Source organism: Balaenoptera acutorostrata, chromosome 10 (assembly GCF_949987535.1).
Source record: "Balaenoptera acutorostrata chromosome 10, mBalAcu1.1, whole genome shotgun sequence".
NCBI lineage: Eukaryota > Metazoa > Chordata > Mammalia > Artiodactyla > Balaenopteridae > Balaenoptera > Balaenoptera acutorostrata.
In genome coordinates this window covers 49547265-49560145 of record NC_080073.1, presented here as the reverse complement: position 1 = coordinate 49560145, position 12881 = coordinate 49547265, and the positions used below count along the sequence as shown (strand labels likewise).

Here is a 12881-nt window from a genome sequence, read left to right as displayed (position 1 = left end):
TGACATTGTCTTTATTGAAATAACGCTTCTGTGATCTAATTTTCCTTTTTTCCATAGGGATAAACAGTTGTGCTGATGCCATTTACCTCATGGTCCATCATTTCCCCTCATTTGCAATTCTTCCTTTTCAAATATCTGTGAGTCTGTTTCTGGGCTCACTATTTTATTTGATTTGTCTAATTTGTCTATTCTTGTACTATTATCACACTGTCTTATTTACTGTATTATCAAATTTCTCCAGTGACTCTTTGTAATTTTGATTGGAATTGAATTTCTCACTCTTTGGGAAGAATTCACGTCTTTACACTGTAGGGATTTCTGAACCATGACCTTGGCATATTTCTCTGTTCAGATTTTTTTTTACTGCCTTCAATAATATTTTATAATTTTCCCCAGACATTTTACACAGCTGTTTGATTTGTCCCAGAAACCTTATACTTTTTTGTTACTATCATGGCTGCACCTTTTTTCTCTTTTTAAGTTTTCTAGCCATGTCTTGCTGGTATAGAGGGATGCTGTTGGTTCTCGTGTATTGACCTGGTATCTCACAATCTTGCTGAACACTTACTACATTTACCATTTAGATTTTGACATTTTTATGCAGGTAAGGGCAGGTTTGATCTTCCCTTCTATACTTGTCATTTCTTTTTTGTATCATATTTTATTGGTTAGGACCTTAAACAGAAACAGTAACAGGCATCCGTGTGATATTCCTGAAGTTAATGTGAATATTTTTTTAACATTTCACCATTTAAGTCTGGTGCTTATTGTAGGGTTTTGATAGATTCTCTTTTTCTGGATGCATTTCAGGTAGGCTATGGTTTGATGAAAAGAGAAAACACACACAGACCACACACACGTACATGCACATACACACACACATTGGTACTCTTAACACCCTTACAATGTAAAAGTAGATTAACATTCTGATTTGTTTAGCCAAGGATTCAGAAAACAATTAGAAGTCAGGTGGCCTCCCAGAGTGTAGCATACACCACACAGCTCAGCCCAGCTTTCCAGGGCTCTCACAGTCTTCCTGGTGTTGCCCGTCAATTACAGGGTCTGCCTGGGTCCGAGCCGCTCAGCTTCTTGCTCTTCCATGACTTTCTACTTGTGCTGTGCAGGAAAAACTGGCACAAAGAAGTTTATGCTCTTAACAGGAAATACGAGACTTCATCCATTCAGGAAACATATATTGAGCTCCTCCCCTACCTGGCACTGTGTGGGGGCTTGGTGACCAAGACGTTCACATTTCTCTGTCCCCAGGGGGTAGCTCCAGATGGCACCCCCTTTTTTTGTTGTCGGACTCTGTAGAGGGGACCTGGCATGAGTAGTTGAATGAGCCCCTTATTCTGATGTGTATGTGGGTTCATCACCACTGGTCTGGGGCAGCAGCCTTTATGATCAGCAAGATAAGAGTATGGCAAAGGGAATTGTCCTGTGAGCAGTTTTTTTTGTTTTGTTTTGTTTTTTTATGTAGTAAGCAACCCACCCAGATGATCACTATATAAACTCCATTTTCCACCTCCTGTTAAGATAGAGGGAAGACTGTGTGTAAATGTTTCTGTGTATAGAACCAGAAAAAGCCCCAATAATATGTATTAGATTTGAGGGACTTTAGAAAACACATAAAACGTTAAAAAAAAAATTCAAGCCCCCTGTAAGGCTACTCACTACTCATATTTTGTTTCCTTTCCTTCTGATCTCTTTTCTGGCCATATACAAATATGCATTTATCACACACATTTATTGATTGATTATGTATATTTACATAATCAGTGTTATGATTGATTAACATTGTTTAATCAATCATAATTTAGTGAATATTTAGTGAATATTTCCCCCATCTTTTATTCTTTTTTTTTTTATAACTATGTTTATTCTTTTTAAATTAAATTTATTTATTTAATTTTGGCTGCGTTGGGTCTTCGTTGCTGCGCGTGGGCTTTCTCTAGTTGCGGCAAGCGAGGGCTACTCTTTGTTGCAGTGCGTGGGCTTCTCATTGCTGTGGCTTCTCTTGTTGCAGAGCACGGGCTCTAGGCGTGCGGACTTCAGTAGTTGTGGCACGTGGGCTCAGTAGTTGTGGCTCACGGGCTCTAGAGCGCAGGCTCAGTAGTTGTGGCGCAGGAGCTTAGTTGCGCTGTGGTATGTGGGATCTTCCTGGACCAGGGCTCGAACCCGTGTCCCCTGCATTGGCAGGCGGATTCTTAACCACTGCGCCACCAAGGAAGCCCTATTCTTTTTTAAATTGAGATTCACATAGCATAACATTTCACCTGTTTAAAATGTGCAGTTTAGTGGTTTTTTTTTTTTTTTTTTTTTTTTTTTTTTTTTAAATGGAGCTTTTTTTTTTTAATTTTTTTTTTTTTTTTAATTTTATTTATTTATTTATTTATTTATTTTTGGCTGTGCTGGGTCTTCGGTTCGTGCGAGGGCTTTCTCTAGTTGCGGCAAGTGGGGGCCACTCTTCATCGCGGTGCGGGGACCGCTCTTCATCGCGGTGCGCGGGCCTTTCACTATCGCGGCCCCTCCCGTTGCGGGGCACAGGCTCCAGACGCGCAGGCTCAGCAGCTGTGGCTCACGGGCCCAGCTGCTCCGTGGCATGTGGGATCTTCCCAGACCAGGGCTCGAACCCGTGTCTCCTGCATTAGCAGGCAGATTCTCAACCACTGCGCCACCAGGGAAGCCCGGTTTTTTAATATATTCATAAGGTTGTGCAACCATTACCACTATCTAATTCCAGAACATTTTTATCACCCCCAAAAGAAACCCCATAACCGTTAGCAGTCACCCTCATCCCCTCCTCACCCCTGTGAACTACTAATCTACTTTCTGTCTCTGTGGATTTGCCTATTCTGGACATTTCATATAAATGGAATCACACAATATGTGACCTTTTATATCTGCCTTCTTTCATTTAGCACAGTGTTTTCAAGGTTCTTCCATATTGTAGCATGTATCAGTACTTCATTGCTTTTTATAGCTGAACCATCTTTTATTCTTTGAGCATGTTTGTATAAAAAATTTTATCTAGTTCCCTAGAAGGGCATTTAAGTGGATTCCAGTTTTTCACTGAAATGAACACTTCCATGCTTTTTTTGATTCTCTCATTAATGTACATCTCTGAACCACAGTTGCAGCTGATCTGCTTAAATTCAACAGTTTCCACTTGTATTCTTGATTTCTTTATATTGCATAGTGTTAATAATAATAGCATTGGATAGTAAAATTTCCCTTTACTATTTGGTAATAGCAATGGGTACACATATGCCCATTTCATAGAATTCTAGCTGGTGTTGGGCAAAGGGCACATGGCCCCTAAGAATAGTGGGAGACCCAGGATGATCTGTATTCAGTCCAGCTTCTTTTGGAGGTGTTTACTAACTTCTCAGACCTTGGAGTCCCTGTTCGTAAAAGTGGGGTTGTCTGGTCTGTCTCACCGGGCTGTTGTGAGAATTAAACAGGTTAATCTTTATGAAGGTGCCTCTTGTTTAGTTGACATCACTGTCAGTGTTACTTCAGCGCTTAGACAAAAATGGGACCCAAGGAGAAAGCTCGTTGGAAAATCCTTTTTCCAGCTCTGACAATTATTCTTAGTATACTCCTCTCTCCGCTGGGTATAAACCTGGTGGAAAAGGGCAATGGAAGCCGAGGTTGTTGCCCCACCTAACATCCAGCTCTTACCATGTAACGTCTCCAGTGCTCTAAGTACCAACAACAGGGGACAGGATAGTTCTTATTTTTTAACTGTGTATATTAGCCCCTGTATTAGCATTCTAACAGCTCTAAGTGTTTAGTTACATTTCTGCCTTGACTCTTCTTCATGAGGTCATTTTCTCTCACATGAATATAGTCCAGGAATGAGATTTACAAAACCTTCTTAGGACAGCAAACATATCTCTGCCTTTGTCCGCGGTACCCGGAGTAATACAGCTCGGAGCCAAAGTGATAATCTAACAGGATCTGGAAATTGGCTGCAATTGTATGTACTCTCAGGACCAATACTGCTTCTCAGGAGAAAAGCAAAACCAAAATAAGAAAACAAAATGTACGGGAGTTCCCTGGCGGCCTAGTTGGTTAGGATTCCAGGCTTTCATTGCCGTGGCCTGGGTTCAGTCCCTGGTCAGGGATCTGAGATCCCGCGAGCTGTGTGGCGTGGCCAAAAACAAAACAAAACAAACAAATCAAAAAACCCAGCTATGTTGGCGTGATGTACAGTGTCTGACTTGTTTTATCCCAGGAATCCTCAATCTGGCATCTGGAGTGGTAGATTTACTTCAGTTCTATTTCCCGGAATCTTTTGATCGCCTTCCAAGGGATTCTGGCCTCTTTGATGGTCCCAGACCAATTGTCCTGGAGTCCTGTAGTGTAAGTGACTTGGCAATATTGCTTCGAGGCAACAAAAGAAAAACCCAGCCCATTGAATTTGGAGCCCACCAGGTGAGTTTCTTGAGATTGTATGTTTTAAAATAAAAGGCAGTTTGCAGTTGAAAAAAGGTTTGAGAAGCTGAGTTCTTCCACAAGGTAGAATTCAGTAGCCCCTGTCCCAGAACGAGGAAGTTTCAGAGATGGGTGAGTGACTAAGTGTTATTAATACTCCCACCACAACGGCCGCTCCTCTTCAGAGACATTAATTGCCTCCCTCAGAAATAGACTCAGCTTTACTAGATTTCTCTTTGTACAATGTGAAGTTTTTTCTCTTCTGTCCCCCTTTGTTTCCTAGGTAATCCTTGTAGCCAATGAAATGGCAAAGGAGAAAATTCCAGAAGAGCTGGGATTAGCGCTTGTGCTAACAATTTACGAAGCCAAAGGCCTAGAATTTGATGACGTCCTCCTTTACAACTTTTTCACTGATTCTGAAGTATGTCATAGTGAATTCTTTTTCTCACAGCGCATGTGTGTGTATGAGCTCCGCTTCCACTCCAGGAAAGAGAATTTTGGAGCTGAGTAGATGAGAGTTTGTCACAGGTGACCGTTTCTCTTTTGGAGCACCATCCATTTGGTGTGGGGTTTTGTGTGTTTGGATGCGGCTTTTGACAATGTCTGTGGCTTGTTTCATAGTGTGTTGTGGGACGGCTCTCCCCGTGCCTTGCCCTTCCCTGTTTTCTTGTATTCATCTTTTCTGAATGCCTGGTACCCAAGCGCCAGCTCCCGGTTTTCACTAGCTACTGTTATCCTTGACTCCCAAGGATCCTCAAGTTGGAGCAAGGTCTAAGGAGAGCCTTACAAATGAAGGCAAGGATAGCAGTGTCCACCCTATGAGGACAGAACCAGGCAAGGTCATTCATAGGGAGACAACTGCGGGAAGACACATGAGCCTTGGTTCCTGCGCACAGGATCAGGTAATGCAGGGGACGAGAACAGCCATCCTGCCTGAGCTCCCTCCAGGCATGGCTTTGCCACCACTGCTTGCCACCCTTGCCCACAATGGCAGCAAAACAGTCCCCGGACTGACCCCCAGTGACCTCTGTGCCAGCCCATTGTTTTGACTTGGCTCCTGAGTCCTTGTGATGGTTTTTCTTCCTGACCTCAGTACATTATAGGTAGAGCCGCCAGCTCAAGGCCATTGTCCTCAGTTTCATAGCCACTGCCTTCTCTTCACCACCGTCTTCGGTGAAGTCTCAGGTTGGCTGCTGACCATGCTGTGGGGTCTCCTTTGGGGACTTAGCTGGCTGTACCCTGCTCCCCTTTGCAGACTTCCCGCTGCACGCAGTGGATGCTTGAAGGGGCTGTTTTCATACCCAAGTCAGGAGCACCGTTAGCTTTGACTCCTTAAAATCTGCCCCAGAACTGACCCTTGAAATGGAGTCCTTTGTTTTTTTGGTTTTTTTTTTTCTGGTCTTTTTTTAAATGTCACATTTGCCTCGATAATACCTATGACTAATATTGCTATGGATGTTTTACAGTTTATAAAGTGCTTTTTGAACGCATTGTCTCAATTTATCCTCCACCAACCCTCTGACGTTGTGTGTATTTTTATTACCCTCATTCTACACATAAGACTGAGGGTCATGGAAGTTACATAAGTTGCCTGTAGTCGTAATGTAGGTGGCAGAGCTCGGAGATGAACTCAGATGCTTTGAGTTCCAAATCTCAAGATCTTTCCACTGTACTCCCTTCCTTTTAATACCCTGCATGCAAATCGGCTTCCAGAACCTTCCACAATGAATATATCATTACCATACCTTGAGTGCACTCCTTTTCTATTGACTTTTCTGATAAAATCAGATGCACTCTCATTAATCCTGGAACCATTTTTAATCTCCGAGGACTAACTTTTTTTTTCTCATAATACATCCCTTGGTCATGGTTGGACTGAGGCTCTCCTAAAAGAGGAAAGGGTAAGACTTTGTTGTTCGTGTCCTTTACTAAGTGCCAGTTGTATGCTTGTGCTAGTAAGAAGCTCCAGGAGCTCTGGACTTATGGATCGGTAACTTGTGGTCAACTCTGTTTGTGAAAGAAAAATCTACTTAATTCTCTCTCACCTTGACCCTGGAATGGCACAATCCTGGATCCCTTGTCCCTAAGCTCCCACCAATGGATCAGTGAGTTGCATGAAATTAAAACAATCACAAATTAAGTCTTGTGGTAACATCCACTTCATCCTATACACAGAATGAGAATTCTAAAAAGACTTCTGATGTGATGCTTCCCAATTACCAGGGAATGGAATGGTGCATTCCCCAGCACAAAGCACACCCTCAGTTTATCATTTACAACCACAGGACCAAAAGGCACCAGTCAGCAAATGAGAGGAGATGCTACCATCAAAGGAGAGGAAAAACAGAGGTCACATAAGTCCCCATGCACCTGTTGTCTGGCTGCTCACGTGGGGTTTCTTTTGGGGTGATGGGTGAAGGCTGCTGAACAGTACTTGCTGTTTGACACGGGAGACTGTGGAGGACTCCTCCCTCCATCCCTGGCCTCCTCTTCCACCCCCGTTTATGTGTCTGGCAGGTGCTGTGTGTGTGTGTGTGTGTGTGTGTGTGTGTATGTGTGTGTAGGGGGCTTCTTGTTGCCCTGGCTTGTGATTTTTCTCTTCAGAGGATTCACTGTTACCTGTTCAACCACATGGACACCAGGGTCATCATCTGAGATGAGGAAGGAACCAAGGAATGGTTATGTCAAGGCCTTCTCTTGTAGGATTTTGCCTCATTTGGGGGAGGGGCCGTCATTCTCTGGTCACCCCCAAACTCTCCTCCTGTGGGGACTTGGAGGGGTGCTTGCCATTGACACTCTGCCCCAGTGGGGAGTCCCTTCCTTCACACTCATGTGTGACCAGGACAGGAGAGACTTTCAAAACCACTACTTTTAAGGGTTGCTGAACTAACCTAGAGAACAGGCCCCACAAAAGAAGCCTTGCTGGTAGAGTCTAAGCCCTTTTCCTTCATAATTATTAATCCCCAGAGAAGAAGCTGGAAGACTTGTAGATGCTTCTTCCTTTTATTGCCGGGAGTGCTGCAGGCCTGTATTCTTGCCAGAAACACACATGCTCGCTCCTGGGAGGCTCTGTCTTGAGAGGGAAGTGTGTTTTATTCATGGAGACAGGTTAGTCGTGTGCCACACAAGCAGCTTCTGCGCCTCCTCCGAGCAGTTTTAAGATACAGGTGCTTCACCGGCCCTTCCAAGTGCAGGCAGCCTGCACCTCTTGCTGTCTGCCGGACCTCCTCAGTTGTTAGCATGTGTGTCTCTTGCCTGCTTTCTTTGGCAAACAATTAAGTTGGGTAAACAGCTTTACAAAGATGAAAAGATAGTCAGAGATATGTCCTGAAGATTTTTTTCTTTTTTAACTTCCAACTACTAAAATTGATTACATGACTCACATCTCTTCTCAGAACCTGGTGATTAATTCCCTAATTGGTTAGTAGCATAACCACTCTTATTTAATAGATAGTGTTTAAAGCATTTAACCTAATGTTTTTTTTAATTAATTAATTTTATTTTATTATTTATTTTTGGCTGCGTTTGGGTCTTAGTTGCTGCATGCGGGCTTTCTGTAGTTGCGGAGAGCGGTTGCTACTCTTCGTTGTGGTGCGCGGGCTTCTCATTGCAGTGGCTTGTCTTTGTTGCGGAGCACGGGCTCTAGGCATGCGGGCTTCAGTAGTTGTGGCACGCGGGCTCAGTAGTTGCGACTCACCAGCTCTAGAGCGCAGGCTCAGTAGTTGTGGTGCACGGGCTTAGTTGCTCTGCAGCATGTGGGATCTTCCCAGACCAGGGCTCGAACCTGTGTCCCCTGCATTGGCAGGCGGATTCTTAACCACTGAGCCACCAGGGAAGTCCCTAACCTAATGTTTATAGAGTTTACGTTATAGAGGAACTGAAGGGAGGTAATGAACTGTATCCACTCCACCTTTCCATCATCCTTGAAAAGATACATAGGTGGCAAGTAGCGCCATTTTATAAAAAGCTGAAGGGTAGGAGAATTGGCTACCTACTCCCCCAAGACACACAATAAAGTATGAAATCTGAAATTTCATGGGAATTCTTCACTCTGAATACTGTGTATAATCTGGTCACATTTGCCTCCCCAGGGTCTGCAAACCATGGCCCGGGGGCCAAACCCAGCTCACTGCCTGTGAGCTAAGAATGGTTTTTACATTTTTAAATGGTTAAAAAAATCAAAAGGAAAATCATATCCTGTGGCATGCGAAAATTGTATTAAATTCAATTTTAGTGTCAAAAGATAACGTTTCATTGCATCACACTTGCCCATTCATTTACTGTTGACTAGAGCTGCTTTTGCTCTACAATAGTGGAGTAGAGTAGTTGCAATAGAGACCGTATAGCCCACAAAGCCAAAATTATTTATCATCTGACCCTTTAGCAAAAAAATTTACAGACCCTGGTCTACAAGTCACCGTGGTTTTGTGGCTTGATTTGGGTAAAGGGTAAAATGGCTAAAATGCCAACTCTTTATCAGGCATTGCAGAGACACTTGACATTGATTGTCTCCTTTTATTTTTCCAACAAATGTGGTTAGTTCTGTCATCCACATTTTACAGAACAGGAAAATGAGACCTAGAAGAGGCATTTGTTCAAGGTCACATAATAAGTGGACAAATTGGGATTTAATTTGTTCCGTCTGACCTCAGAGTCCACCTTGCACAGTGTACCCCACGGCTCCTGAATTTCACTCCATCCTTTTTTTTGAGGGGGGGGGGCGCCTTGTGGCTTGCGGGATCTTAGTTCCTCAACCAGGGATTGAACCTGGGCCCTCTGCAGTGAAGTGCAGAGTCCTAACCACTGGACTGCCAAGGAATTCCCGAGCTCCATCCTTGATTGGATCACTTGGTTAGGAAATTTTGTCACGTGTCTTTTTTTTTTAATCATAAGAAAATAATTTTAATTTTTTATTCTTACATTTCCTAACATTCATATTTTCAGTGAAAATGTTTCAAATTATTTACAGTTTGAATGCAATTACATCTCTTAATCTTGGGCATTTAATATAACACAAATTATGTGAAAATTCAGTTATAACACAACTAGTAATTTTGCTGACATAAGGGCAAGACTATATTTTGTAGAATACATGTAAAAATAATTTATGAATTATTACATCTTTATTTTACTACTCATCTAATCATGGCTAAACTATCCACATGTAACAGCAGTAATTATATTTTTATTATCTTTGTTATTTGTGACTCTTAGTCATATGAAACCCAAAGCTTAACACAAATTATTTTGTATTTATATTTTTTAGACTTATTTTTTATTGAGGCAACACTGGTTTATAACATTATATAAGTCGCTCATGTACAAGATTGTATTTCTACTTCTATATAGCCTACAGCATGCTTACCACCAAAAATTTAGTTTCTGGGACTTAGGGAACTAAGATCCCACATGCTGTGCGGCGTGGCCAAAAAATTGAAGGAAGGAAGGAAGGAAGGAAGGAAAAATAAAATGAACCTTAAAAAAAAAATTTAGTTTCCACTTGTCACCATCGAGTTGATATTTTGCCATTTGTGACAACATGGACGGGCACCGTGGGTACCACCCTAAGCGTCACATGTGTCTTAATGACCGACCCTAAGTGGCATTTTTTAAACACATTGTGAAAAGAGGTGAGGACACTGGTTTTCTCTCTCCATTCTGCTTGTGGACATTCTTTCAACAACAGGAACCTCCAGGCCCTAAACACTCGTGCTAGAAGTGAGCACATGTGCCTGCTTCTTGGCCGTCTTAGCTGAGTGGGGGTCTTCCCGGTAGCTGCCCTGATCCCTGCCTGCACCACCTGGGCCCCAACCCCCACTCTGAGGCCATAGGATGACCACCTCCTCACGGCTGGTGCTGAAGCCCTGGCCGCCGTGCCAGGCAAAGGGGTCTCAGTTCTCTGTGAGGCCCAGGGAGGCTGGGTGTGCACTGCAGAAGCAAATTCTGCTGGTCTTTCATTTTTCTTTGTTGTTCAGGCTTACAAGGAATGGAAGATCATTTCCTCATTTACCCCTTCATCCTCTGAGTCCAGAGAGGAAAGCCGGTGGCTGATTGAGGTGCCCCTAGAGAAACGCAGCTCCTCCCAGAGCAGGGCTCTCATGGTGAATCCGGAAATGTACAAGGTGAGTATCAGCCACGGGTCCATGAGCTTGCTTGACAGGGAGCCAGTAAGCAGGGTTTGGCCGATAAGATGGGGTTAAAGATGGAGCCTGTGGTGCGGGTCTTCCTGCCCGTCAGCACTAGGGGGTGGAGGTTGGGAAAGGGAATGTGGGCGGCTCAGCGCTGGCGACCCCCTCTTCTCAGCAGAGAGCCAGGCTTGATGGGGGGGGGGGGCCGAAGGGGGAGGGTGGCACCTTCTGTTCGCCTCTGGAGCTCTGTTCAGAAACTCTGACATTGCTGACGGGGAACTCAGAAGTGAAGTCCGTGACTGTAGTCAGTGGAGACCATTGTCTTCCAGCCTTGTCTGTGAAGGGACCCTGTCTCCCTTCCCATGGGCGTCCCACTATATCACCGAGAAGTAGGCCAAAGCCGAAAAGCTCTGTGGAGTTCTAGACCGATGGAGGCTGACAGAGGCCTCAAGAGTGAGGGCAACACCACAGAAAACCGAACCAGAAAAAACCAAAAGCTTTGGGAGAAACTACTGTCCTAGTTTTATGTCTCCTACATAGTAGAAAACAAATAAACAGAAGAGCAGTTATCCGGTTATTTCTGTAACTACCTGGAAGGCTCTGCACATAGATGTTAAATCATCACCAAGCTGTGCAGACCTCTGGGTAGCCACAAATCCGTTGTTGTTTTGAAATGTGCATGATTTAATCAAGGAGGTCCTCCCTGAGTCTAAGACATAGTCCCCTTACACCCAGAGTCCTCAGTCATGGGGTAGGTCAGGAGTAATATAGTGCTAATAATAGTCACAATAGCAGCGTGGGACTGCTCCAATTTTTTTTTTTTTTTTTTTTTTCAATTTTGGCTGCACTGTGCAGCTTGTGGGATCTTAGTTCCCCGACCAGGGATCGAACCCTGGCCCTTGCCAGTGAAAGTGTGGAGTCCTCACCCCTGGACCGCCAGGGAATTCCCACTGCTCCAATTTTTAAAAATAAGTTACAGTAATTGGGTAGGATCTGACTCTTGGGGTAAACTGAGTGAAAGGTACATGGGACCTCTCTGCAGTATCTTTGTAACCTCCTAGGAATCTATAATTATTTCAAAGTGGACAAGTACAGCAGGTTCAAGGGTGGGCCTGTACTGACGCTGCCCCAGCCACAGTGGGCTCCCCACGTCCTGCTCAGGCCTGGGCTGTACTTCATAAAACGTACTTTTTGAATATTTCTCCAAAATCAGAATAAGCCCGTTGAAGTGAGACACGTTGTACTGTAGCCTGAAGGCTCATGCCTTTGTCCTGATCTTGTCTTTAGCTCCTGAACGGGGAGCTGAAGCAGCTGTACACGGCCATCACCCGGGCTCGGGTCAACCTCTGGATCTTTGACGAAAACCCAGAGAAGCGGGCTCCTGCTTTCAAATATTTCATGAAAAGGAATTTTGTCAAAGTCGTGAAAATGGATGAAAATAAAGGTAAGCGCTCATTAAAATATTCTGGCTGTTGGACAGAAAGCATGTTACTCTCAACTGCTCTATGGCCAGGGGTAAAGGGTATAGTTTTTGGAAAGCACTTTCTTTCCACATTCTTCTGAGAAATGAGTGTTCCTATTTATTGCTAAAGTGTGTGGGAGACTGAAGTTGTAATGAGATTGGGAGGGTTAACTCCTTCAGGGAAGAACTTTTATTTGTCCTTTAAAAGTAAGGATCATGGGCAAAGAATAGACAAAATAGGCTTTATTGGGAGAATACAAATTAACTGTGGGCTTTTGGACAGCTGTTTGGCAATATCTATCAAAATAAAAAATGCACAGACCTTTTGACCCAGTAATTCCACTTCTAAGGATCTATCCAGAGATACTCTTTTATAAAATCTCCAAGATAACATGCACGAGAGTACTCGTTACAGCCCCGTTTGTAATGATAAGAAACTAAGAACGACTTAAGTGTCCATAAAGGTGAAAGTGTCTGCAGTGGCTTCTCTGGTGCTGGGACCGGTGGGTGTGAGGTTGTTAACTAGATGTGGACCTCTTTAACTTTTCACCATTTCTGTGCTGTTTGCAGTGTTTAAAAAAAAATCAACATCATTATGTATTGTTTTTCATAATTTACAAAGGCTAGCTAATTAAAAAATGGAATGAAGGTCTCCTGCTGGGATAACTGGGAGACAGATAACCAGCCCTCATGAAGGAGAAAATTGTTCTGTTTCTCGGGGGTTAGCTGTTGAGTTGGCCGCTCCAGGCCATGGTGAATTTCTCCAAAGATGGGGGAAAGCCCATGGCTCTGTGGCTGCAGAGAGGTTTGTTGGTTTCCTGAGCATTTTCCAGCCAGTTTTATGGAGAGTG

The 12881-nt window shown here is 43.7% G+C and overlaps 1 protein-coding gene across 4 annotated transcripts in view; it reads left to right on the top strand.

Annotated features, from left to right (window-relative positions):
- TRANK1 (tetratricopeptide repeat and ankyrin repeat containing 1) overlaps positions 1–12881 on the top strand; it is a 93815-nt gene that overhangs the window by 59844 nt on the left and 21090 nt on the right. For all 4 annotated transcript variants that reach the window (XM_057554886.1, XM_007191482.3, XM_007191481.2 and 1 more), the window contains 4 exons: positions 4241–4440; positions 4724–4861; positions 10416–10562; positions 11856–12012. In XM_057554886.1, coding sequence (XP_057410869.1) covers positions 4241–4440; positions 4724–4861; positions 10416–10562; positions 11856–12012 — 642 coding nt within the window. The remainder of the gene's footprint in view (positions 1–4240; positions 4441–4723; positions 4862–10415; positions 10563–11855; positions 12013–12881) is intronic.